We start from the raw sequence: 24,493 nt of genomic DNA, 5'->3' as shown, positions 1-24,493 counted from the left end.
TGATACTGAAATCTAGAACATTTTGACCTGTTGCGTAAAATATTTAGGCAAATATAAGAACTGCGTTTCATTCACTTGTCTTTGTGTGGTGTAGGGCTGACAGGAGTGCAGGAGTTAAAATGTTAGTTAATACACGGTTTTTGTTTTGTGTAAATGGTTGTTTGGTTGTTTCACTGCTGATTCTTTGTAATACTTCCATGTCTGCATCATTATTACTAGAAGACGAATCAGAAGAATCCAACAACACAGTTCGATCCAGATTTGCTATGTCAAGTTTCTGTTTCTTCTTCAAGTGAAACTGGCTTTTTTGTTTATTTTCCTGTACTTTCTCCTTTTTGTAAGTGACATGTCAACCCCTGCCATAACCCCTCGCCTTCCTTTTTCCCGCTGGGCCAACAAGAATTGCTTGTCTTCCTCAATTTTGATGAGCTGTAATGCTTCCTGGTGAGCTACGTCAAAGAGATCATTGAAAGCTTCCTTGAATTCTTCCTCATTGGCTATCTGAGTTGCTGTCCTTCTTGCTTTGTTTTTCTTCAACTCTTCCCATCTCTGCACTAACACTTCAAGTTAGGCAACTGCATGATGACTCTAGTGCATGGGTATTCTGACTTTCTCCCAGAACATTTGAATGTCCTTAATTACTGATACTGCTGTCTCATGTTTAGTCTTGGCAACTTTCAGCTTTGTGGCTTAGAGCCTGAGAACATCACCAATCGATGGCAATTTTGAACCATATAGATCTTCCAAAGCCGAACCAAGCAGGTACACTTCCTGTTTACTGCGTGTGGATGTGGAAATTGCTATGACCGCCTGTAAAACAAAACATTTAATGTGTGCTTTAAAAATTGTCCAATCTCTCAGAAAACTACGTAGTAGACAGTATTGAATTAAAAACATGTTTGTTCTAATAGCAAATTAATAACAAGTCAATTTAAAATATTAATCTGTTATATCTGATTAATGAAAAAATTTCAGCTATAAACACAAACATTAAATGTAAATTGATATATTCAGTTATTCACCTGATATTGTCTTATCAGCTTGGTATCCTATGTATTTATAATCAATCTTTATCTGAGAAAATAAAAACTAAACAATACTAAAGATGTCTGCTGCAAGAATATTTAATCAAATTTAATAATAAACCATTGATTGATTCAGTAAGTAAATGTTGAAGTTAATTTTAAATAGTGACATAAACTTCTGTAGTTTTACACGAATATATCTGCTAGATTTGCAAGAAAATGCACAGACACCTAATTGATTATTAATATATTACCCTGAATCCCTTCAGTTATCTCTTTATATAACACATAACACCTGTTTTGTGTTAGAATTCAAAATAAATACACAATTAACTAATAAATATATGCCCTGAACCAATGATTTTCTTTATATACACCCGATTTCTATAACATTCGAGTATAATCAAAATTTGGGTGCCTTGAGCATACCCCAAACATGAAGTTATCCTAAAAATAAATGACACTTTTTTTCTATCATAGAAGAATAGCTTAGGATGGTGAGAGGCAGGAAAAAAAACAAAAATTTTTTTTTTGATATAGACATAAGGACCACCCTAATATATCTATATATATATATATATATATATATATATATATATATATATATATATATATATATATATATATATATATATATATTATATATATATATATATATATATATATATATATTCGAACTTTCATTCAAACTTTAGCGTAAAGAGCGAGGTATTCACTAGGGTGTGAATGTGAACTCCCTAATATACGTCTTAAAATTATATTAATATAGAAGTTAGTTACGTCGGTTAAACCGTAAGTTACGTATATTATTACGTAAGTTACGTAATAAAAACGTTCGTAAATAAAATTAAATATCTTTCCAGGAAGCCATTTAACCAAATAAAAGTAAAATTAATATACAAATTTTGTTTAATTATTCATGTACGGTGAGCCAAAATCAAAACCTGCATTAATTTAAAAACGTTCAAAAATTAAATAAAAAAAAACAGTTTTTTTTAACTGAAGAGTATATACATATATATGTATATATATATATATATATATATATATATATATATATATATATATATATATATATATATATATATATATATATATATATATATATATATATATATATATATATATATATATATATATATATATATATATATATATATTTCGAACTTTCATTCAAACTTTAACGTAAAGAGCGAGGTATTCACTAGGGTGTGAACTCCCTAATATACGTCTTAAAATTATATTAATATAGAAGTTAGTTACGTCGGTTAATTCGTAAGTTACGTATATTATTACGTAAGTTTCGTAATAAAAACGTTCGTAAATAAAATTAAAAAACTTTCGAGGAAGTCATTTAACCAAATAAAAGTAAAATTAATATACAAATTTTGTTTAATTATTCATGTACGGTGAGCCAAAATCAAAACCTGCATTAATTTAAAAACGTTCAAAAATTAAATAAAAAAAAACAGTTTTTTTAACTGAAGAGCAACATTAAAACTTAAAACGAACAGAAATTATTCCGTGTATGAAAGGGGCTGTCCCCTCCACAAAGTCTCGCTCTTTACGCTAAAGTTTGACTCTGTCTCACAACTTTATTTTTTTAAACAATAAAAAACTTTAGCGTAAAGAGCGAGGCGCTGAGGAGGGGACAGCCCCTTTCATATACAGAATAATCTCGTTCGTTTTAATTTTTAATGTTGCTCCTTACTTTCAGTTAAAAAAAACTTTATTTTTAAATATATTTTAGGACTCATGTGAAATTAAATAACTACATTTGGCGTCTTTTGTTGGTAAAAAAAACGTTACAAGATTAAACATGCAATACAATTTTTGACAAACCTGCATCTTTATACACAAGATGATGTAACTCACGTATTTTTTTTACGGGAGATGATGTCATATTTGAATGATCCCAATTCCTGATTTGCTGTGGTTTGTTCTTTATTAGAACAAGAAGAATACTAAGAAAATTTCACATGTTAGGACACATTTACTCACATTACAAGTTCCCATTCCACCATGCGAGTCAATGCAAATATGTTCTGTTTGAATAGTGCCATAATATTTATTACATTCTGCATTTGCCATAACGGGAACACTAACTTCTTGAAGCATGGAGGATATTGAACTAGAGCCAGAAGTCCGTCCCCAGCCTGTTGCTGTTGCTGTTACTCCAATAAAATCATTTAAAACGTCGAGCCATGTAGGAAGGCAAACCGGGATTATCCTTTCTACAAAAAGGAACACACTGTTTGTTTCTTTAGGTAAAGATGAAGGATAGAAGAGAAGCAGTGATTTAATGACTGTTGCTAATCATATCCATAGCAAATATAACAGTAAGGTAAATTGAAGGAAATCTTGAGTACTTAGGTACGAACTAAAACTGATAGTCCCTAGGGGGTCAATACTTTACTAGTCACGGGACATTATAGTAATGTCATTATACCTCATGTATCAGGGTTAAGAATACAGGGTTTGCAAAAAAAAAAAAATCTAAAATCAGGAGCCGTATAACCACCCTCCCCCCTAAAAAAATTGACGACCCTGCTATTGTCGTTGACAGTACAGTATTACCTAGTAGAATCTGAACGTTTCAAAATAAAGTTCTTCAATGCGGTTTTTATAAAAGGCCTTTTTTACAGTCGGCACACTATTTCGCAGCTATTCCTGACCCTGCTCCACAGTAATATATGTTTTCTTAATATCAGTATTGTTCTTATTGCGCTATTAAAAAAAAGTGAACCCCTAAAATATAGGCCCAAATCCTATGTTTTTTTTTTTGTAACTAGAATTATTTTATTTATGTCTATGAGAATGTATACTTCTTTCAACGCTATCAAAAATGTCAGATCTGTTGTTGGGAAATATAGTTGTTAGAGAAAGTGGAGAAATAGTAAACAAAAAAAAAACAAAGGAAAATAAATGACTCGAAAGAAAGTAAAATTCCTAAGACTAACATAATAAATCCCTTGGAATGACAGTTCTGAATGTAAATCCACCAGTAAAAAAAAATAATAATAAAAGAAGGTTGCGTGCAAACATCGCATGAATAATTTATGCATTGAGCACATGCTCAAGATGGGTTACACCAATATTCAAAAAACATTTTGCTAGATACCCAGTAAATGTGTGGGATGGGGAGGGTGACCAGGATTGAATGTAACACGAACAAATAATCATAAAAAACATACCATTTAAAACCCGCAAAACTTCTTGTTTAGCCCCTCTCATCCATGAATGTCCCTGCACATAAAACTACCGTCTCTGTAAACCAGTAGCAAATTTTAAAACAGGTATTCTTTTAAAGGCTCATTTTCAAAATAAAGTACTTATGTAGGTTAAAAAGATTATAATTTGTGAACAACTTAGTTTTTACTTCTCAAGCTATTTGTTGCGTGTGTTGAGGAGTAGGTGGAGTGGCCCATGGAAGTTTTAATCCAACACTAGAAATACGGTTAACATTGAACATTATACTTTCAATTTCATTAGTTCATTATACTTTCAATTTATAATTTCATTGTAAAAGAGACGCTGGAATCCTTAGTTTTCTACTTTTGAGTATTTCAATCAGCTATGGTGTGAGACTTAAAGTCTCCTTAGTTTCCCTATGGGTGTACTTAAACATTTCAAATTTATACTGAAGGCTTAGGCGTGGATGGTGTTTTTTTTTCAAATGGACCTAAGTCGAAAGAATCTTTCCTGCAGCGTCAATCATGAGGGGCATTTATCCTCCAGGATTCCCACAATCAGGATTTTGAAAATACCTATTTTAGTATTTTTCATTTTAAAAATGGCGTTATTTAGTGTCTTCATTGAGAAATGGTGCTTTTAAGCATTTTCATTGAAAAAATAGGAATTCTTCTGTTTTCCACGGAATTCTTCTGATTTTTTTTTAGACCTTCCCCCTTTCCTCGTAACTAAATTTTCCGTGCAAACCTGATTCCATTCCTCTATTTACATATTTAACTTGTGAAAATTAAGCAAATTTGGTAAACTCGTCCTCATCTCTCAGCATTTACCTATAATCGAATGCTAATCGAGGAACTTTTCCGCTGAATTAAGATTTACCCTTAGACAACTGACTAAGACAATACGGTACCGTACTAAAAAAAAAAAAAAAAAAAAAAAAAAAAAAAAAAAAAAAAATCTAGGTTTACTACTAGCCCAAAACAGTCAATTAAAATTGACTTGATTGAATTAAAATCCAGTAGTTGCGGACATCAAGTCATTGCTGATTGTAGAAAAAGCCAAGACAGATAGTCCAAGGAGTGAGATGGCAAATCTGGCATAAGCCCTTTTTAAAAAAGGTAAAGAATAGGCTACGGCATTGGACCTTGCAGTCCCACCAGTGGTGAAGATTTACGTTTCTCGGCCCTTCAGCCAGGAAGTGCAATGGGAGGTTGGGGACCAGCCATTCTCTTTTTTTGCACACCCTTCCTGTTTACCTTCCTTAAATTTCTCCAGGTACCTAGTTAAAGCTGGGTTGACTCTGGCTGAGCTTGCAGAGTCACACCACTGACCCTCGTCCCAAACCAAATAATTGGGTACACTAGGATTCAGACCCTCGCCCTCTCGGACAAAGAATCATAAACCCAGTGCATCCATCCACTCGGCTTCAGAGGCCTTAGCCCTTTTTAAAATAGTATAAAAATGAAATAAAATAAAAGGTACCGTTGAAACTGACGATGATAGGCAGCTTGATAAGAGAAATGTCATTGACCAAGAATAGAGAGCTCCATCGCTCATGTTCAACGTATTGGTAGGATCTTAATTCCAGTCTACCCTCCTCACTTGACTGAAGAACATTGTGGCTACCCAGGAGGATGTCAAAATAACGGGCACTAAAAAGAGACATATCATATAACATTTAATAATCATTTTTTTTTAATTCGAAGTGATTAGGATCTGAAAGGCTTCTATCGGTACCTATCGAGGCTTCTATCAATGCCATTTTCAACATTTCTAAGATCAATGGATTGAATTGGATATTTCATAGCCAAATTCATCTTTCTGACACAGTGTTTCTTTTTGCAATAAATATAACAGGGTGAATTCAAATGCCTCAACATTAACTTCAAATATAAGTACAGATATCACGAATACCTATGGGTGGCTCTAAGAAGGAGGGGGGCACAGTCCCTACCTTTTGATTATTCATGTCAGTTGTAGTAGAATTTGCATAATGAATTTGCTTGCTTCTCTACACCTTTTCAAAGTGAGTAAGTAGCCTCTCGCTTATCAAGGCTATCCCCTAAGGCATTTTTGAGGATCAACGAGCTCCATCTAGGTCATTCCCTAAGGACTCTTGAAAGTCACTGAAATCTTGCATAACTGATTTATCTGGCCTTTTGCGCAATAATTATAAACTTTATGAGTCCTCTCCTCAGTGAATTCTATGAGTGTCGTGTATCATTGCGTCGTATGGATTAGAGTGGTTCCAAGTTTTCTTGCACTGGAGTCAAGGAACTCTTGCCTAATCGATTTCCCTGACCGTGAGAGTTAGTTGAGCAAAAGATTCTGAGAGTTCTATGAGTCCTTCCTGAAATGAATTCTACGAGTGTCATGCATCATTGAGTCGTGTGGATAAGACCGGTGTCATACGTAATTGCATCGTAAGGATTAGAGTAGCTCCAAGTTTCATAGCACTTTTTACACAATCAATTTCTTTGGCCTTGAGTGTGGATATAAAAACTTGATGGAGAGTTAATATCACAGTTCCACATAGACATTTGACTAGCTTACATTAATTAAAGTTTGAAAAACCTTCTATTTTTAAAAATGACTGGTTTTGCACTATCCCTGAAGGAGTTGACAAGAATGATATGAAGACGAAAGTCCCTAATTTGGCAGAGGAAATTGCAAAGGATTGTCGGCCAACATTTGAGTGGGATGATATGTTTGGTAGATATGTTATATCTTTGAGTAAATTTAATCTGGAAGAACAATTATGTTTCGCACCTAAAGGTAATATATTCAGATTACAAATTGGATTGAATGCAATCATGAAGCACATTAACGACAATGGATTGGGACATCTTGTGAAAAAAGAGTGAAAATGTATATGTTATTTTACTTTTACATTTCTGACAATAAGAAATGTTTATGATGAATTTTTTCTGGTTAGATATTTTTAGTTTACCGTTTACTCCTCCTATCCCTAGGGAACCAATAGGTGATGAAAATGTGCTCAAAATTAAAAAAAATCCTTTTTTCTATGAGTTAGTTTAGTTTATAATTGGTAGTGTGAGTGTCAAGAACCAAAGAAATGGATGGATTTTAAGAGAAAAAAGCATTCGGTTTTTGTTTACTTTTGAAATATATTTAAATTTAAATTATCAATTTCAAAAGGTATCAGTGCAAAACAAAATATTCTCTCAAAAATGCTTGGCAATGTCAAGAAAAACGAGACTCCATCTTTCAATTATTGTATGAACCTTTTGCTCTGTGGGTCAAATGCATTAACACAATTTATTGACATACTAATTGAAAAAAAATCAAAACTATACTATGGATTTGTTATCAAACACAACCTAAACATACCATTTTGATTCAAAGCTCTATCCGAATGATTTTTCACAACAACAACAAATAAGTCAACAATTACAAAAAATCCTGTCCAAGCATGTTTTTATTGATTTTGAAGCGATACACCACTTGATTACTCCACTTCTCTGTCTCTCTCTAGAAATAAAAAGAACATTCCCTTTTGATCGTAAGCTAGTTTTTATTTGGCAGTGCGACAGTCAACAGCGAAAAAATGTACCACACCTGTCCATTATGTTTTTATACGTTGGGTAGTTGGTCTTCCTGTGAGAACTGCACAGTCACAGATGAACATAATGAAAAGTGTAGATCGTACAATCAATGCAAAATGCATAGAGGATATGCAGTTGGTATTAAGGATTGTAATTCATGTCATGAAGAAGTTTGTGATTCTCGTGTCAGAGGTTCCCTATATTCAAACTGGCACTATGATAAATGTGATCAGTGGGAAAATACTTATCCTGGTAAGATTTAAAAAAAATTCAACGAACATTTAGTTTACTTCTAAGAGCCTGGTATCGTCTTGGATTTAAATTGTTTTTGGACGATGAATTTGGTCAACGTTTTAAATTTCAAAACAACAAGAGAGTATGGTTTCTACGTCATCGTTGTGAATACAATGGTAGTTATTATTATAAGCCTAACTAATTCTATTTGGCTGTTACAGAGAGTGATTCTTCATTGGAGAATTTCGTTTGCGACATTACATCAAATAAACAAATTGAAACACGTGAACTTTACAATAAGAGTAAAAAAAAGTATCATTGACTTCACAAAGACATATGATAGGAGTGAAACTACATTGTATTGTAGTAAATGTGATCCTGACTTTTCCCCACATAGCCAGCACAAGGTGAATGAATAAAATCTACCACCGCTAGTCGTTGCCGATGACAACGATGATGAATACCTTTATGTAGAAGAAGAAATCTAAAGACAAACGAAAAAGATGTTTTGTACATATATGTATTATTAATAATCAAATTTACAAACAGTATTAGAACATTTTATTCTTAGAGCCCTGAAATCGGTATTATACAGAGAGGAGAGGACATTTACCACAATGAAATCATTCAGACGAGGATCGTCCACGTTAATTTTGATAAGTTTCTTATAGGTATATCCGCGACATCGGAAAACAAAATACAAAAGTGCATGAAAGCCAAAGCTTTTGTCCGTCAAATCTTGTGTTTTTTTCGTCAAAGCTTTTGTTCGTCAAATCTCTATTCTGGTTTTGAATAATTGATTTTCCTTGCTTTCAATATAGGTGCTGATTTGAGGAGTTTAGAATGTATATGGAAAGCCAAGAGGATCTATAAATTAAATACTTTTCCTAGGTTGAAAAATGCATAGCCAGTGACCAGTATTTCTTATATTCGACGAATTGCTATTAACAATGATAATAGTATGGTTATCACTTTGAATTTTTTCAAGGAAATCCTAGGGTATACAATAGGATTTATATTTGGACATGAACGAATCCAAGTTAAATACAACAATTATTTGATTTGTGTTCATGGTGCCAAGTCTAGTAGAACACTAGCGTCGGGTATGATCTCCCAGTAGGTTTCAAATAGACACAGTAATATTAACGTGATACTTTTAGACAAAAACGTCAGCGAATATGCACTCTAAACTTACATCCCCGCTTCTAACAACACTCACATCTCGAGGGCCTGACAAGTCAAAAATAATTACACCATGATTTTTTTTAAAACATTGAGTTGGTTATTACATTTTTAAATAGTTGTGAATCGTGCTCAAATGGTTGTGTAGTCAATTCATACAGAGTTCTATAAGATTTTTAAAAAAATGATAAAGTGTACAAAGGAATTCCATTCACCTTGCACACAAAACTGGATAATCCAAAAAAATTAAAATCGTAGGGTGATATGATCCAGGATCCAACGGCATTAGCACTCTTCACAAAGGCAAAGGCAAGTGTTGAGGGGATTTCTGTATTGATGATTGACGATTTGGTACAGCTAAGAGAACCAGTGGCAATTTGACGTTGATTGGTGACTGTATGGGGAACAAGAAATTTGATATTATTACCTTCGGCTCTCAGTTTTTATACTATCAGTGCAATAGAGATACATTTTTCTGTCCTAAAATTAAACCTTTTGTTTCCGAACGTGAGGAATTGCTGAAGTGAGATTGACATTTGCATCAGGCGCTGCAACAACTGTCTTTTCTCAAAATGAAACTGGATGGAGCTTGCTGTAAATTTATGTTAATTTTAACGTTGGGAGGAAACCATTGAGATATATTAAATATCCAATGATTTAATTTTCCAACTAAATAACACTCTTTGGTGACTGCAGCAGCTAACTCACCATCAGTATCAAAATTCAATCTATATTCATAGCCCATTGCCTGTTCTCTCAACTCCTTGTATGACTTCGGATTCATCAAAATCAATTATATGTAGCTTGTATAGTTTGATAAATTATTGGTAGTGCTCAGTAATGTTCCGTTATTGTGTATATTAATTTGTCTGAACAAGTTGTGTAAGATACATTTTCAAGGAGGCACACTTGTGCCTCTATAAAGAGGCGACCCACCACAATGTTAAGCGATTATTCCGAACAGAAATTATTCCGTATATGAAAGAGGCTGTGCCCTCCTCAACGCCTCGCTCTTTACGCTAAAGTTTGACTTTCTCACAACTCTTTTTTTAAACAATAAAAACTTTAGCGTAAAGAGCGAGGCGTTGAGGAGGGCACAGCCCCTTTCATATACGGAATAATTTCTGTTCGTTTTAAGTTTTAATGTCGCTGCTTACTTTCAGTTTAAAGAATTTTTTTTTATTATTTAAAGGCTGCGAAAGCGGGGGTTCGGAGTGCGGCAGCCCCCCAACTGTGCCTCCTAATCCCTGTACGTTTTAAGGTTCGACCTTGTAACTCAGCCTCTTTAACTCTTAAGAAAACGTAGTTTTTTTCAAATAATCATAGGATAGATCGTCGATAGCGGCAGGAGTAAGATTGTCAGAATTTTTGTTCACAACAAAACTTAAATCAAAAATGCGGATGATAAATCGATGAAATAATCTTCATTGGAAAATATTTGAAAGTGTATATTTTCTGACAGGGGTTGTTGAGGATAAAATTGTACATGGTAGACATACTTACCACAACATTTTCAGCATTGAATAGACTCAATGACGAGGTGGTTGACGGATGCGATTCCTTGTGGGGGATATAGGTCATCTTAAGAGAAAAAATTTTTCTTTGATCTAACAATCATTTTCTTCTTATTGCTCTTCTTTTTTTCTTCGAAGTCATTGTTGATGTCTTTCGTTTCCCACCTTGGTAGAGACTGATGGATGAATTACTATCATGTACCCATTTTAACCCCTTTCCATTTTGATGATATTTTAATTGTTCGCCAACAGCTCTTAATGAAGATCTAATATTTTCCTTAAGACTCTCGTTGAAATATTTACCTGAGCCCCAGTCCTCTAGTGCTGAGGCACCAAAATTTGTAGCTGGTACAATATATTTGCTAGCAAGGGGTAGCGCAGAACAAAATAGCCTAGCAAACAAGCTACCAAGACCAAAGCCAGACTTTTTTTACGCCCCTTATAATAGTCCGACCCTTAACCTATTTGACGAGGACTCACAGCAGCAATATAACAATCAATGCTAGAACAGACAAATGGAATTCTTATATTGTTCATCTTTAGCAATGGCTTGAAAATGACACGTAATGACGCACAAACCGTTTGTTATAGCTAAAAGATTTCCGAGTTCACCTCTTAGTGTTAATTGACATAGTTCCAAATACGAAATGTTTACGGGAACATGCTAAAGATATCTTATATTGCAGTTGTGAACATTCTTTTCTGTATATTTTCTCTCTAGAACACGTAGAAGGGAAATTACCAATTCTTGACGGCTCCACAAATGAACTGTAAAAAAATTTGCAAACTGTCCCAGGAGATACTTGGTGCATAGTCTGCATAGATAACATAGTCCTTGTCTTTGAAATTTTCTGCTTCAATATTACGGTCTCTTAAACTGAGAATCTCACGCAAATTCTCAATCTATTCTCAAATGGATTGTTAATATAAATTTTCCTTTGTTCTGTCAAATAGTTGAAATTGAAATCACCTTTTTTTCGACTTGTAATTTTTTGTTGATAACTCGACACAGCTCATGCATATTTTTGTATTCCCTGTAGGGCATGGTAGAAATAGGGTAATCAATAGAGTCAAATGTTGCTACTGCACTTTCATCACCGAAGTCAAAGGGTCTTATTATAATATCATAGAGGGTCTCCTTTCTTAGAATGTCATGTGTGTTCTTCATAATACATTCGACGAGAGAAATTTCATATCTACCTTCAAATTTAATGGCAAGGGAGAGCTTAGTCCAAAAATCACTTGTTTTATTCAAATCGTCATAGAGAGGATCTGAAACATTGGACACGAATTTCACATAGAAATCATTGGATATTGTGTACGTCTTCAACACCTATACAAGTGCGGTAAAGTGGGTTTAAGTGGGTAAAGTGGGTAAAGTGGTTTTAAAGTGAGGTTATGGTATAATTATACCTTATTATTTCCTTTATGGGGGGTATAACTATGGTCCTAAGGTAAGTAACTTTGTTTAAAAGAAACAATAACTATGCAACCTTACAATTTATTTAAACACTGCAATGTTTATTCTTTATACAAATTTTAAATCTATCCAGCAAGACTTTTAATCTGATAAGTCTTAAATTGCAATTAAAATATTTACACAATTTTTTTTTAACTCTAACAAATAGACTTATACACTATTACATAGAACTGTGATTAGCCGCTATTTAAAGGCTTAGCCACAGTTCTTACAATACGACTTTGTTATTAAAATTTATACATTTTCAATTTTATACGATAAAAGTTTCATATTTATTAAAGGTTTGCAAAATAACTCTATAACCATATATTTCCTCAATAACACTTGTTACCACTATATACATTTCCATATACGACTATATACATTTATTTTTCGCATTTTTTAAATCTTTGTATTCCAAATTTTCTTTTCTTATGTTTCAGATACACTTGTTTCAGTAATTGGTTTCAGCGTACTCTATGTCGGTTTGTTCAAACCAACTTTTGAGCATTTTAGTTTTTTTTCGAATTTCCGGTCATTGAGACAGTTTAATAAAGTATTCGACTGTCATCCCTTTTTTTCCAGCTTTAATGTCCTTATGAAATATGGCTCAGCTTACAACCTACATTTGATAAGCTCAAAATTTAGCTATTCGCCTTTTTTACCTCTTATGACACTATCAATGGACTTGTGCCTGCACTCTAGGATTTGCTAACCACGGCTGCTTTTTGATAGCCTCTTATAACGATTCTAGGTTCTCTTGTCATCGGCTACAGCTAAAACGACGATTATGAACCTACACATACAATATTTAATTATTTATAGCCACAATTTTTGTTTGTGGCCACAGTTTTTTCTTGGGCTTTTTCTCTTATCAATAGAAGTGGCCCTACTGCAAGGACCATACCTTGCCTTTTTTTACATACGGTAATTTATTTTAAGACATATAAGCAGTATAACTGTTTTCGCATAAAGTTCCCAAACTTGTAGTAGTCCAAACTTGCAGTAGACCAAAACAGTTTAGTCGTTTTTTCCAAACACGACTCCAACATGAACAGCACAATTTTTCTAGAGGCGGAGGCCTGGAGCACATCTTCAGTATTTATGTTTAATCGCAGCCAGGGTTACACCTGGGGCTACTAGGTGTAACCTAGCAGGCGATCTCCCCCGTCAGTACAATAGGTATTTTATAATTCATGTTTATATGTCTCCAGTTTTATTTACTAAATTTTTTAATATATCGAATTCCCCCATCCAAAAGTGTTTGTTAACTTTTCTGGTTCTCAAATCTCTGATGTATTTTTTTTTTTAGAACATTTTTGCCTTAAATACGCACTAATTACTGTGTTTAAAATTCAAAAGTTTCGGCAGTTCCCAGCCTAATTGTTACTTTCAATGGAAATCTCACGTATTTGGCAGAGGCTATGAAAACGCATATCTTCTTACAACGGAAATACTCCTGATAACTCTGTTTGAAACCAAGGAAATAGGCTTTTGTTCATTACTGCGTGTTTTTTTTCGTCGTATAATGTTTTGTTTTATTTTCAAAAGAAACGTGAATGTGTTTAGTTTGTGTTAGGGTGTCAACGGTTTGGGTTTCGTGTGTTTGGGTTGGCACAGGAGACAACTAGTTATTTAAACTAGGGATCTCTTGTGCCAGTTCGTTTGCTCAGACCCAATACATGGCTAGAGTTAAAATTATTACCTTGAACTACTGTAGTTTGCTTCTGGCTTTTATTCGCTGGTTAAGTTTTTAGGTTATAACTTATTTTTATATTGCTTTTACCTAGCATTTTTTGGTTTCTAAAATTATTTTTAAGTTTCCTTTAATCTTTATAGCGCTTAATTATTCTCTTTACTTTTTTTCCTTTTACATTTTGTAACAAATAATTGTTTTATTACATTAGACTATAACTAATTATAATAACATTACAGACATCTTGTACATGACCTGACGCATGTAAACTCTTGCTGCCTTTCCTATTATTATTATTATTATTTTTAATTCCCGTCAAAAAAATCATTTTTTTTAAAATCACCTTTTAATATTTAATCGTTCTTTTAATATATCAGAAGAATTGCCTTTTAATGCTGATGCTAAATATATAAAATATTTATTAAGTTTACCTTAACCCATAAAAAGTTAGGAGTCTGAACATTAATTTTTGTATGAAACTGTGAAGTCATGCGGTTTTATTCTGGAAACAGTTCTTTTCGCTATGTCTTTTTGAGGGGCTATTATTTTAATTTAAGGTATCTCTTATTAAATGGTGAGGGTGGTTCGTCACTGAGTAACAGTAGGAGTGGACCTTATCTGTTTGTCCTAATATGGTCTTATTCTCTATGTAAATAAGCATAACAGTTTTTATACACTGGCTTGCTTTACATCTACATGGCTCGAAAGCAGCCATGGATTAAAATTCAAATTTGAACTTCCCTCTGACGCATTTTGTGTGGTCAATTCATAATTTGAACTATTTCTAACACAATTTTTCAGATGAAAGTCCTCTATGTAGGGAAAGAAGGCCCTTTTAAGACCTATCCCCATGCCTCCATTTTCTGTGATTATCGGTTTCTCTCACCGAATTTCTTGCTTTATGCAGACTTCCCATCTCTGCTGGGCAACGATTTTTTTTTATTTTCGCTTCCTTCAGTGACTTCTACTAAGCTTCCACATTTGTTTTCTTACTTATAAGGTTACTTTTGTCTTTTTTCCCGTCCCTCTCCTCAAGTGCTTTAATTACAAGTTTATATATCTTTTCCTTCCCTTTGCTTGTTAAACCACAAAATAACCTAGTATTCGGGTTAGCTTTAACAAAGGTAATTCTATTGCTTATCATGTCGTAAAATGACAAATTTTCAAAGCGCCTCTACTCCTTAGAACTCGGTAATGGCAGCTTCTAACCTACAATCGCTCGCACCACAATTTACGTGTTCCCTTTGCTCAAATGTAGCAGTGTTATTCTTAAACCATAGGTCTGTAGCCTGTACCTATCGTAAGGCTGGATTAGGACCCTCTTTGGTACTATTATGCCTAAAATTCTTCTCTTTCTACCAACGTTTTTACGGTCCAGTTAGGTTTTCCTTTACGCATTATCTTTTATTTTATTTACATAATTTTTGGTAAAACTTTTTTTGTTATTTAGTGATATACGGCACTACTACATTGCATTTATTACTAAAACTATAGAACTTTTGATACTTTAAAAACGTCAGTAGATCATAAGTAATTCTCTTTTTCAAAAATATTTTTTGTATGATGGATTCAAACTGTATCACCAACAGAGAATTTGCTTTTAATCCACTTTCATTGCTAGAAGAAGAATATTGTTTGAGAAATATGTCAAGTGTATTGTCACCATGATGATTTTCAAGATGACTAAGATTGAGCAGGGAGCGATGAGGACGTTCATTGTAAACCTGCATTACTTTATCCATATCATGAATAAATATGGCAGTATTTTTGAGTGTGCAATATCTGGAAATGTGAAGACGAATGGTTCTAATCAATCGTTCAGCCAATGCAGCCTTGATTGGACTATGACTATGATGCAAATCTGTACCATATTTGAATAGAATTTCGTCTACAAATGGATTGACAAATTCACTCCCTCGATCTGTCTAAATTTTACAATTGGAATCTTGGCCAAGTATTGTTTCTAGAGTAATTGCAATATCCTCTCCACGCTTAGATTTCAATGGAATTGCATTAAAGAAGTGACTAAAAATACTAGTTGCAAATAGAATGTACCTATAGTGTTTATTGTATTGTCACTTTATCTTATGAAAAGTCATAGAATCAGCTTGCATGACTTGATGCGGATGAAAGGTCTTTGTTTTTCGGTACTGATCACCGCGAAGTCTACGATTTCAACGAAGAGCATGGGCTGGGATTACTTTGAAGATATTCTTTTGCTACACTCTGTGGGACATTAGCGATATTAGCAAGTGTAGTAGGGACACTAAGACTTCCCTTCTCACCAACATATGCATAAATAAATTTCAAAGTTTCATCTATTTTGCTTGTTAATTTGTACTTCCCCTTCCACTACCCTTTTGTATACTAGCACTGGTGGTAGCGGTGCAAAGACGGTTTTTCCTATCCTTTAAAGTTGAATCATCATCACTATTGTAGATTGATTTTGGTATGCCTTTTAGCATTAGCATTTTAAAATCATCCTTTGCAGAAATATCATCATCATCATCATTTACTGATATCAATTCTTAAAAAAATTTTCTGTTAAACACAAGTGCTTTGGGAAAGTTCGATGTGTTTAAATATTTTAGAAGATTTGTGTCAATGGATACAGTTTTCTTGTGATTTGAGACAACATCAGTTATTAAATCAATAAGATTGTAAGTATTGCTACCTAGAGTGATTTGCTTACTTGTAGCATCAATTTGAACATCACTGCTTTTATTCAAATAATTTAACAATCTTCTACCCCTCTCCCGATAGGAAACTAGTAACAAATAATGATAAGAATAATTTTATTTTTGCCCGCTCGTACAAAAAAAGAGAAAAAGCGGAGTAATACAAAAGAAGAAAAGGGAAAAAACAGGAACAATCAGCACCACAAAACAAAATTAAGTTGTCACTGCTTCATTTACACTCATATATCGGACGTAGAGGCAAAAGCTCGAACAATGTTTCTAATGCCTTTTTTCTGCACTAGTATCCGTAGACAGCGCAACCACAATTGGGTCTATCATATTTTGAGATCCTAGAACGAATGTGTTTCTCTTGTAGAGCGGGTATCGAAGCAAAAACTTGAGGTATTTGCAGTATACTGAACAGAGTTTTAGTCTTTCATTTTGCGGGAACCAGTCCCGTAATGCAGATACATAAAGCAGGTGAGGAAGAGCAACCGCTGCGTAAAGCTTTGCAAGAAAATTCCTGTTTAAGGTAAATTTCAGAGAGACAAATTCCCGTAACTTGAACGAATACTCTTGGTAATTTTATCGATTATTAGTAAACGAGAACTTCTGACTTCATGACCGTAAGTTATTCCCAGGTACTTCAGGGTGTTTCCAGGTAAAATTTTCATTTGTTCAACTAACTCCTATGTAGGGCCACTGCTTTGCAGCTTGCTTGCTGAAGAAAAAAATTCCACAAACTCTATCTTTAGCGGGTTGACCTTTAGACCGATACTTTTGTAACCAGTTATAAGGCGGTCAATATTTTCTTGTAGAGAATTAAGCTTGCAGCTTAACGTCAGCAGGTCATCAGCATAGGAAAGCAGGCTGAGGTCGCATAGATTGATACTGAATCCTCCAGTAACGTTTTTGTTATTCCGGATGTCAGGGTATTAAACAGGATAGGGCTTGACACATGTCCTTGACGAACACCTCGAACAAGTATAATCGGTCTACTCAGGTGATCTCCTGTCAGTGTAGTTTTCACAAAACTGTCTGAGTACCAGAAAACAAGTGCAACAACATGAGCATTCACACCATACTAGAGTTATTTCAGGAACACCTGATACTGCACAAATAAATCGAATGCACGTGAGATGTCTACCCTACACATGAAGAGGGAGGATTCCATTCTGTGGGCTTTGCCAATAAATTTCTTTAAAAGCCTATGTACAAACGCGCAACTCAGGTTTCGGCGGAATCCGAACCGATGATAATCCAATCTGCACTTCCCTGAAATTTCTGGAAGGATTAGTAGCTCGAGGACTTTCCCGAGAACACTTGAAACGGCTATTGGTCTATATCCTGTGCACTGATTTTGGCTTTTCTCTTTTTTGGGGATATTCGACGTAGTACCACCCCAAAATGATCTGGGGACCATACCGCAATCAACACACATCTGGAACAGAAGAGTGATATGCTCAAACAAGAGGTCACTGCCATGCCTTAGGTTATCCGGATAAATACCATCGAGACCAGGTGCCTTTTCAAGTTTTAACTTACAAACTGTTTTAGCTATAGCCGGTTTAGATATCAAAAAGGCATTTCACACTTTTAATAAAGTTTTGAGTTTTTTGTTTAGGCATTTATCACAATCCCGTTTAAGCTTTGGGTCATTGGAACCAAACACTGTAGAGTAATGCATTAACCACTTCTCTTCTGAAAGGTCAGATTAGCACGTTCTCCCACTGGACTGGGATCTGTTGAAGAACTTCCATATTACTTTCGTGTTTTTTGGGGCTTGCTCTGAAACCTTATCAGCTTCTTCACTTTTCAGTTTTTCTGTTAAATTTAGCTAGTTCTGCTTAGTGCTCCAAAATGGTCAGAAGATCACTCCATATCCGGGCTTATCGGATTCGTTCTAGATAATATACCACAACTTAGCACGTTTTTTTGCTTCTTTGACCAGGAGACACTTCTCCCAACCTGGTTTTGAGAACCAAAACGGACCATAGGACAGAGAACGGCTAACTTTTCTGCGTTTTTTATGGCGTTACAAATTTCTACCTAATAGGTATTTAAAGCGACCGAATCATGGACACCGTGCACAAGTATCTGGAAGGGCACTTTAAGTTTGTTCAGGATTTCATCACAAGTGTGTTGGTACAGCACCGTGTCTTGGTTGCGTTGATCTTTTGGTTGCACGGCTGGCAGTAGATTGAAAAGGGACACTGAAAGACTAATGTTTTTTGGTTGCGCGGTTGGCAGTAGATTGAAAAGGGACACTGAAAGATAGACCTAAATGGTCGCTTCAGGTATGCTCGGAGTGAACACTTATATTTTTTATGAGCGGAAACTTTGTTATCACATGATCAATCTTACTCATAGAGATACTATTATGTATATATGTAAACTGCTGGTGTTTTTCCACAAAATTCCATCCGGGAGTGCTGATAGAAGGATGTCTTTTAGTTTACCAGGTAAGGAGGGGTTGCACTGGAAGTCTCCACAAATCAGAAAGTGCCTGTTGCCGATTTTACACATTAGTCTGCTTAAACGGCTAGACGCTTCGGCTTAGCGTTTCTCAGAACGATCATTATTCAGGTTTTTTTTAAAGACTTACATTGATGAAGAAAGAGCTAGTTGGCCCTAGAAATTCCACAAAAGTGTAGAAGTCAAACGATTCCTACAGCCTAGAGGAGGTCTGGTCGTCGACTATAAGTGCAGTACCACGGCTAGGTCTTCCACGCTTAAATTGTTGCTCGGCTTCAAGTATGAAAACTAATTTGCGTGGAAAGGACTGGAACAGAGCAAAATTATAGTTGGTAAGTAGGAGCTCTTAACACAAATTACATTATAATAGTAGTAAATTCCGCTCAGGTAGCCTATTTTCACAGAGTTACGCCCGTATATATTTTGGCTAAACGATCATCAAGTATACTATTGTCATTAAGAAAATCTTTGAGATTACTTTCAAAAGTTTGTAGTGGAGATAGAACCTCATCAATTGCAGTCAATTTATATGGTATAGCCATATTTTCTTCTTATGATTATGGAAGAAAAAGATTGTTAACAAGACCGGCAATTATTGGCAATAACACTGTGATAAACCTTCCCTCCGCCTGAACTAAATGTTTTCTTTTCTATTTTTGACTGTTTTTTCTCTTAAACACAGCACGAACAATGGATTGATGTTCACTAGTCTTCTTCTTAATAGCATCTGGTAGTTTAACATTACCTGCAGGTAAATTTAAACACAGTTTGGAAATGAGTTTCATAAGTTCTCGATCTACATTTTTCAGTATGGATTTCCTAAGTCGTGGTTTTGATCTACTCAAAACAGACAACAAGTATTTATTGTGATGTAACTTCTTCAACGTCAGAGTTTCAACTATTATATTTTTCTATTACCCACCGGCAGATATACAGTTATTTCACGATCAAAAATATTACTAACGAAACGTAGTTCTTCAGGTATATTTTGATTAAGGTCAATTACAATGTATCCCTAAGGTTTGATTTTACCCTAATTGTAAGCTGAAAGCATGACTTTAGGTTGACCCAGATAAATTTGTTTGTTTAAAGCTATGAAGCAACTTAAGTCACGAACAACTTTGTACACAATGTAATGAGTACAGTTCAATGCAAGAGTTTGCATACATTTACTCTGATGAAAGAGATGGTGTAGGACAATTGCAATGGCAATATTTTCATGATTGGAACGTACTGTGAACAATTTAATCATTTCCTCAGACCATTGCTCTATCAATTCGGCCAAATAATCAATAATAAGCCAATAATTTGTTTCCAATGAATTGAATACAGAATCCAATCCTTTTGTGAGTTTAACTTGAGGTTCAATTGCCCTTTTTTTTATCATATGACTCTTGCCAAACACTATAGCAATATTATATTTTTTAGTGTCGTTTGATGTTGATTATCTTCTGACAAAAAACACTTCACGGCGATTCTGAATTATGTTCATCAAAAGTGTTGTTTTTCCACTCATTGATGGCCCACCGAGTAAAGCTCTGAAAGGTTTCATAAACTTGTACATAATCTATGAATCTCTCTGTTTTTGTGTATACGATCCTATTCAATGAACATCAACAAATGAGTTAAAATCCAATAGTTTATTATATTAAATATATTTACATACATTTTTTTTAACAACAGTTAACAACAAAAATTTTTTTGCAAACATAAGAATACTCTTTAATAAAATATATATTATGCAACAACAACAACAACAACAACAACAACAACGTGTATATTTACAGCATAAAAAGTACATATAAAACAAGAAAATCTGCTCTAAGTCACTAAAAGCTGCTTGCAGCCGGTCGGGTGGCCGAAGGCTTCGCCCTCAGGTCGCGAGGCCCCCCAAGGCTTTGGGAAATTTGTTTTAATGAAGTTTACTTCCACCGAGTTCTCTACGACGAACACACTCGCCTCGGTCAGAAGTTAAGTGTATCCAAGAGGGAGGGTACTCACACCATCTCTAAAAACATAGTCCTTATCATAAATGGTACTCATAGTAATCTTTTCAATATTTATTGTAAAATTCTTATAGCTTAACGAACGAATTGCCAACAGTTTCGCTCGTGGAAATGTCTTTTCAGCAATACAATTCCTATAAATGTCCATGTCAAAATTCTTTGCCACATAGTGTTTAGGTGCTCCCTTGCAACGTTTTTGATTTCCTCGTTGTTGGTCAGTATAAAGTACACCTTCGGACTTAAAAACATTCCACGAGAAATCATGTCTCTTCCTGTTTCTGATTTTATAAATTATATTTGATTTGAAGCCCAACGTTTGACCAGTTCCGGATAGACCACATCGTGTCAGTTTGTATAGTCCGTTTGAGAACTGATGATTTCGCCGTTAGTCAAATCATTGATTAAGTTTTTGGTTCTTACTTTTAAAAGTAAAGAATCTATTTCCGCAGAGCATACCTCTACTTGTTCCTCCCTGGCCATTGTAACCTAGCCACATTGTAGTATAATTCTAACATGAGGTTCTTAAAAATTTTCCAGGATGTTACTGCCTGCAGCAATATTAGTACAATGTCCGGCCCAATGACTGTAAAGGAATTGTAGAGTGGATCGGCAATAATTCGAGCAAATTGTTTTAGATCGGTCCCAACATCACAACGACTCCTATTGAGATACTTTTGCGCCTTTTACCAAAGGCCGAATTTCAAATAAGCTTATAGATTTATTTTTCAACCTTTGTTTTCGCTTCAGAATGTTTCTTGACAAAAGCGTCAACAAAGTTTTTCAAATAAGGGTTTCAACTAATCTGGAGGGCTCTATGAATCTTTGTAACATTGAAACCGTTTTTGCAAATTCATTTTAACGCCACATGATGTACGAAAATATTTTTCTTTGGCAGGAAGCCGGCAACAAGTTTTTGTTTGAAATGTGCCCAATGCATTCCCTCTTCTTCGACCACACATCAGTTGCGAGGACTAAAAGAGTCCCTAGACACAGGTCTATTAATTCATGGAAAAACAAAATCCCTTACCGAATCGTGAAGCGCCACTGGTATCTCCCCAACCATTTAAAATAAAAATATCCAACCGGCCCTTTGTCCTCAACACGAAATCGAAGGCTTGAGGGTCATTGAGCCAATCATAGTCACCTCGGGGTAGAGCATAATGGCACATAACCAAGGGGTATAGATAATTCATATCAAGAAACACTGCATCAGACTTTCCGCCCTTCTTCTCTCTAGTGGGATCAGTTTCCAAGATACTATCCCCATGAAAAACGTTCTCACCCCTCATTGATCTCTCGATAAACTAGCGTTGATCAATGTCGGTGATGAGTCCAATTTTTCACCCGCTAATCTTCAGGATGAGGTCCATTACCCTATAAGCCGAGGAAAACAATATCCTATATCAAGACTAAATTCTTCATAAATTTTGTCCGTATTTTTACGCACAATATCCAACAGAGTGAGCATATCACTCGACAAATACAACTTGCAGTAGTCAAACCCATTTTTGTACCCTCTCTCTGATCACACTTTTTTGTTAAAGCTGTATTAATCAGGAGTACACCTACAATCGTGAAGAATCTCGTAAAACGATTTGATTAAGGGAATAGTCTCCTCAGCAAATTTCTACATGGAGATTAATGATCACAAGGGTAAACACCCTTGAATGTTGATCAATCATATAAATCATTTGGAAGTTTCTGCTTGAGAAGGGTAAAATCGTTGCAGCCGTCATCGTTTTCTGCACTTGAATCAATTCACTCAAAGATTTGGGGAAAAAGCTGAAGGAACCTAAAAAGCGAATTTTATTCTTGAACTCAACGCCATCTTCATAATATTTTCACATAAATTTAAACACAAGCAACTTTCCCGCGTATTATGTTTGATTTTGTAGGAAAAGCTGTCTACCACCCATGCATCATCTATAGCTCCATTTCTTTGAAGTTGCGCCATTGCTTTTAGCACATACTATAGATCGTAGTTTGACTTTTGCATAAAAACTGGAAGAAAGAGCTGCTGTTGAATTTTTAAATTAGATGTATTACGGGCCCACCCCCGGAAGTAACTTTTCCCCGTTGAATTGGCATCAATATAGTGGTCATGTTCTTAAACAGTAATATTTATTTTAATTTTTGTTCGTTTTGGGTTTTCTTTATTTATTGATACTGATTTGGGGCAGTTGTATGCTTGGTAGATTATATGATAGTCCGGACGCCAGGTGTTGAAAATGTGAACCATACCACGACGGAATGGGGCTGCTACGAGAATTAGCCTACCCTCCACCCCCTAAATTGACCATGCGGATTCAAAAATACCAATGGCGCTTGCTCGCGAGTGGTGAAACACTCCGAAACTTGACATTTTATTATATTTTGGTGTTTCATGCAAGAAAATGCATGTTCCACAAAGTTTGAGGTGCAGATTACCGCTCAAATAGAAATGCTTAGAAGCCATAGAATGTTTTCATAACAAACTAACACGATTAGTTACAAAAAATGGAAGAGTAAAAAAAATGGCAAATCTATACGACTCTTGAACAGTCTTGGAAAGGATAAACAAAAACAAATTGAATATTAGATATATAATGATATTAATTGTTGAAAGATCCATCAGTTCAAGAATTTTTTCCACTGTAATTTTTATTTTCATTTTCAATGCTGTAAGAACTGGAAAATAGTAACTTTGTAATATACGAGTAATTCGTTTTCAGTGAAGCACCAATGACGCAGAGGGCTTTAGGTTTTTACAGTTAAAGAAGGGAGCAGTATTCAAGTTTTGTTTGTAGTGAAACTATATTTTTCTTGACCAATCTTGAAAAGAACTAATAAATTAAACTGAATATTTAATGCATAATGATATTAATTGCTAAAAGCTCATCAGTTTAAAATTTTACTGTAATTTTTATATTTATTTTCAATATTAAGCACAAAAGAATAATTTGTAATATAATTCGTTTTCAGTAAAGCGCCAATGACGCAGTAGGTTTAAGGCTTCTGCAGTGAGACGATACCCAAACTCTTGTTTGTAGTTATTTTTATTCGATTCAAACTTGATTTGCATATTCAATTTAAGCTTCACTTGTTTTAAGATTTATTTATTCATTTACATTAATATAGATTGTATGTTTGTTCGCATTGATTGTTTATTTAATTTCTGTTCGTTTTAAGTTTCATTTATACTTCAATAGCAAAATATTTGTTTTCCTTTTAAGCTTGATTTTCATATTCAATCTAAACTTTACTCGTTTTAAGATCTACTTATTCTTTTATATTAGTACCTGTTGAATGTTTTTTTCCTATGATCGTTTATTTAATTTCTGTTCGTTTTGGGTTTCATGTATTCTTCAGTAGTAATTTCTTGTCGTTTTTAGTTTGAATTTTAACAGGTATTTGTATCTCCTGAAGTTAAGTTTAAAATGGCCTTTACTTTTCTTTGAAAAACTTATTTTTCGGAAAGTTTTTTTTT

General features: G+C 34.5%; 1 protein-coding gene across 1 annotated transcript in view; it reads right to left on the bottom strand.

Annotated features, from left to right (window-relative positions):
* LOC148956787 (brachyurin-like) overlaps nucleotides 1–24,493 on the bottom strand; it is a 625,076-nt gene that overhangs the window by 94,630 nt on the left and 505,953 nt on the right. Inside the window, exons 4-5 of the mRNA XM_089087334.1 lie at nucleotides 5,700–5,869; nucleotides 3,023–3,259 (exon numbers count right to left, since the gene is read on the bottom strand). Of these exons, the coding sequence (XP_088943460.1) occupies nucleotides 3,023–3,259; nucleotides 5,700–5,869 (407 nt within the window). The remainder of the gene's footprint in view (nucleotides 1–3,022; nucleotides 3,260–5,699; nucleotides 5,870–24,493) is intronic.

Source organism: Artemia sp. Qi Xiang Cuo, chromosome 1, assembly GCF_049724085.1.
Source record: "Artemia sp. Qi Xiang Cuo chromosome 1, ASM4972408v1, whole genome shotgun sequence".
In the NCBI taxonomy this organism is placed as follows: domain Eukaryota; kingdom Metazoa; phylum Arthropoda; class Branchiopoda; order Anostraca; family Artemiidae; genus Artemia; species Artemia sp. Qi Xiang Cuo.
This window is presented reverse-complemented; position numbering and strand designations above follow the sequence as displayed.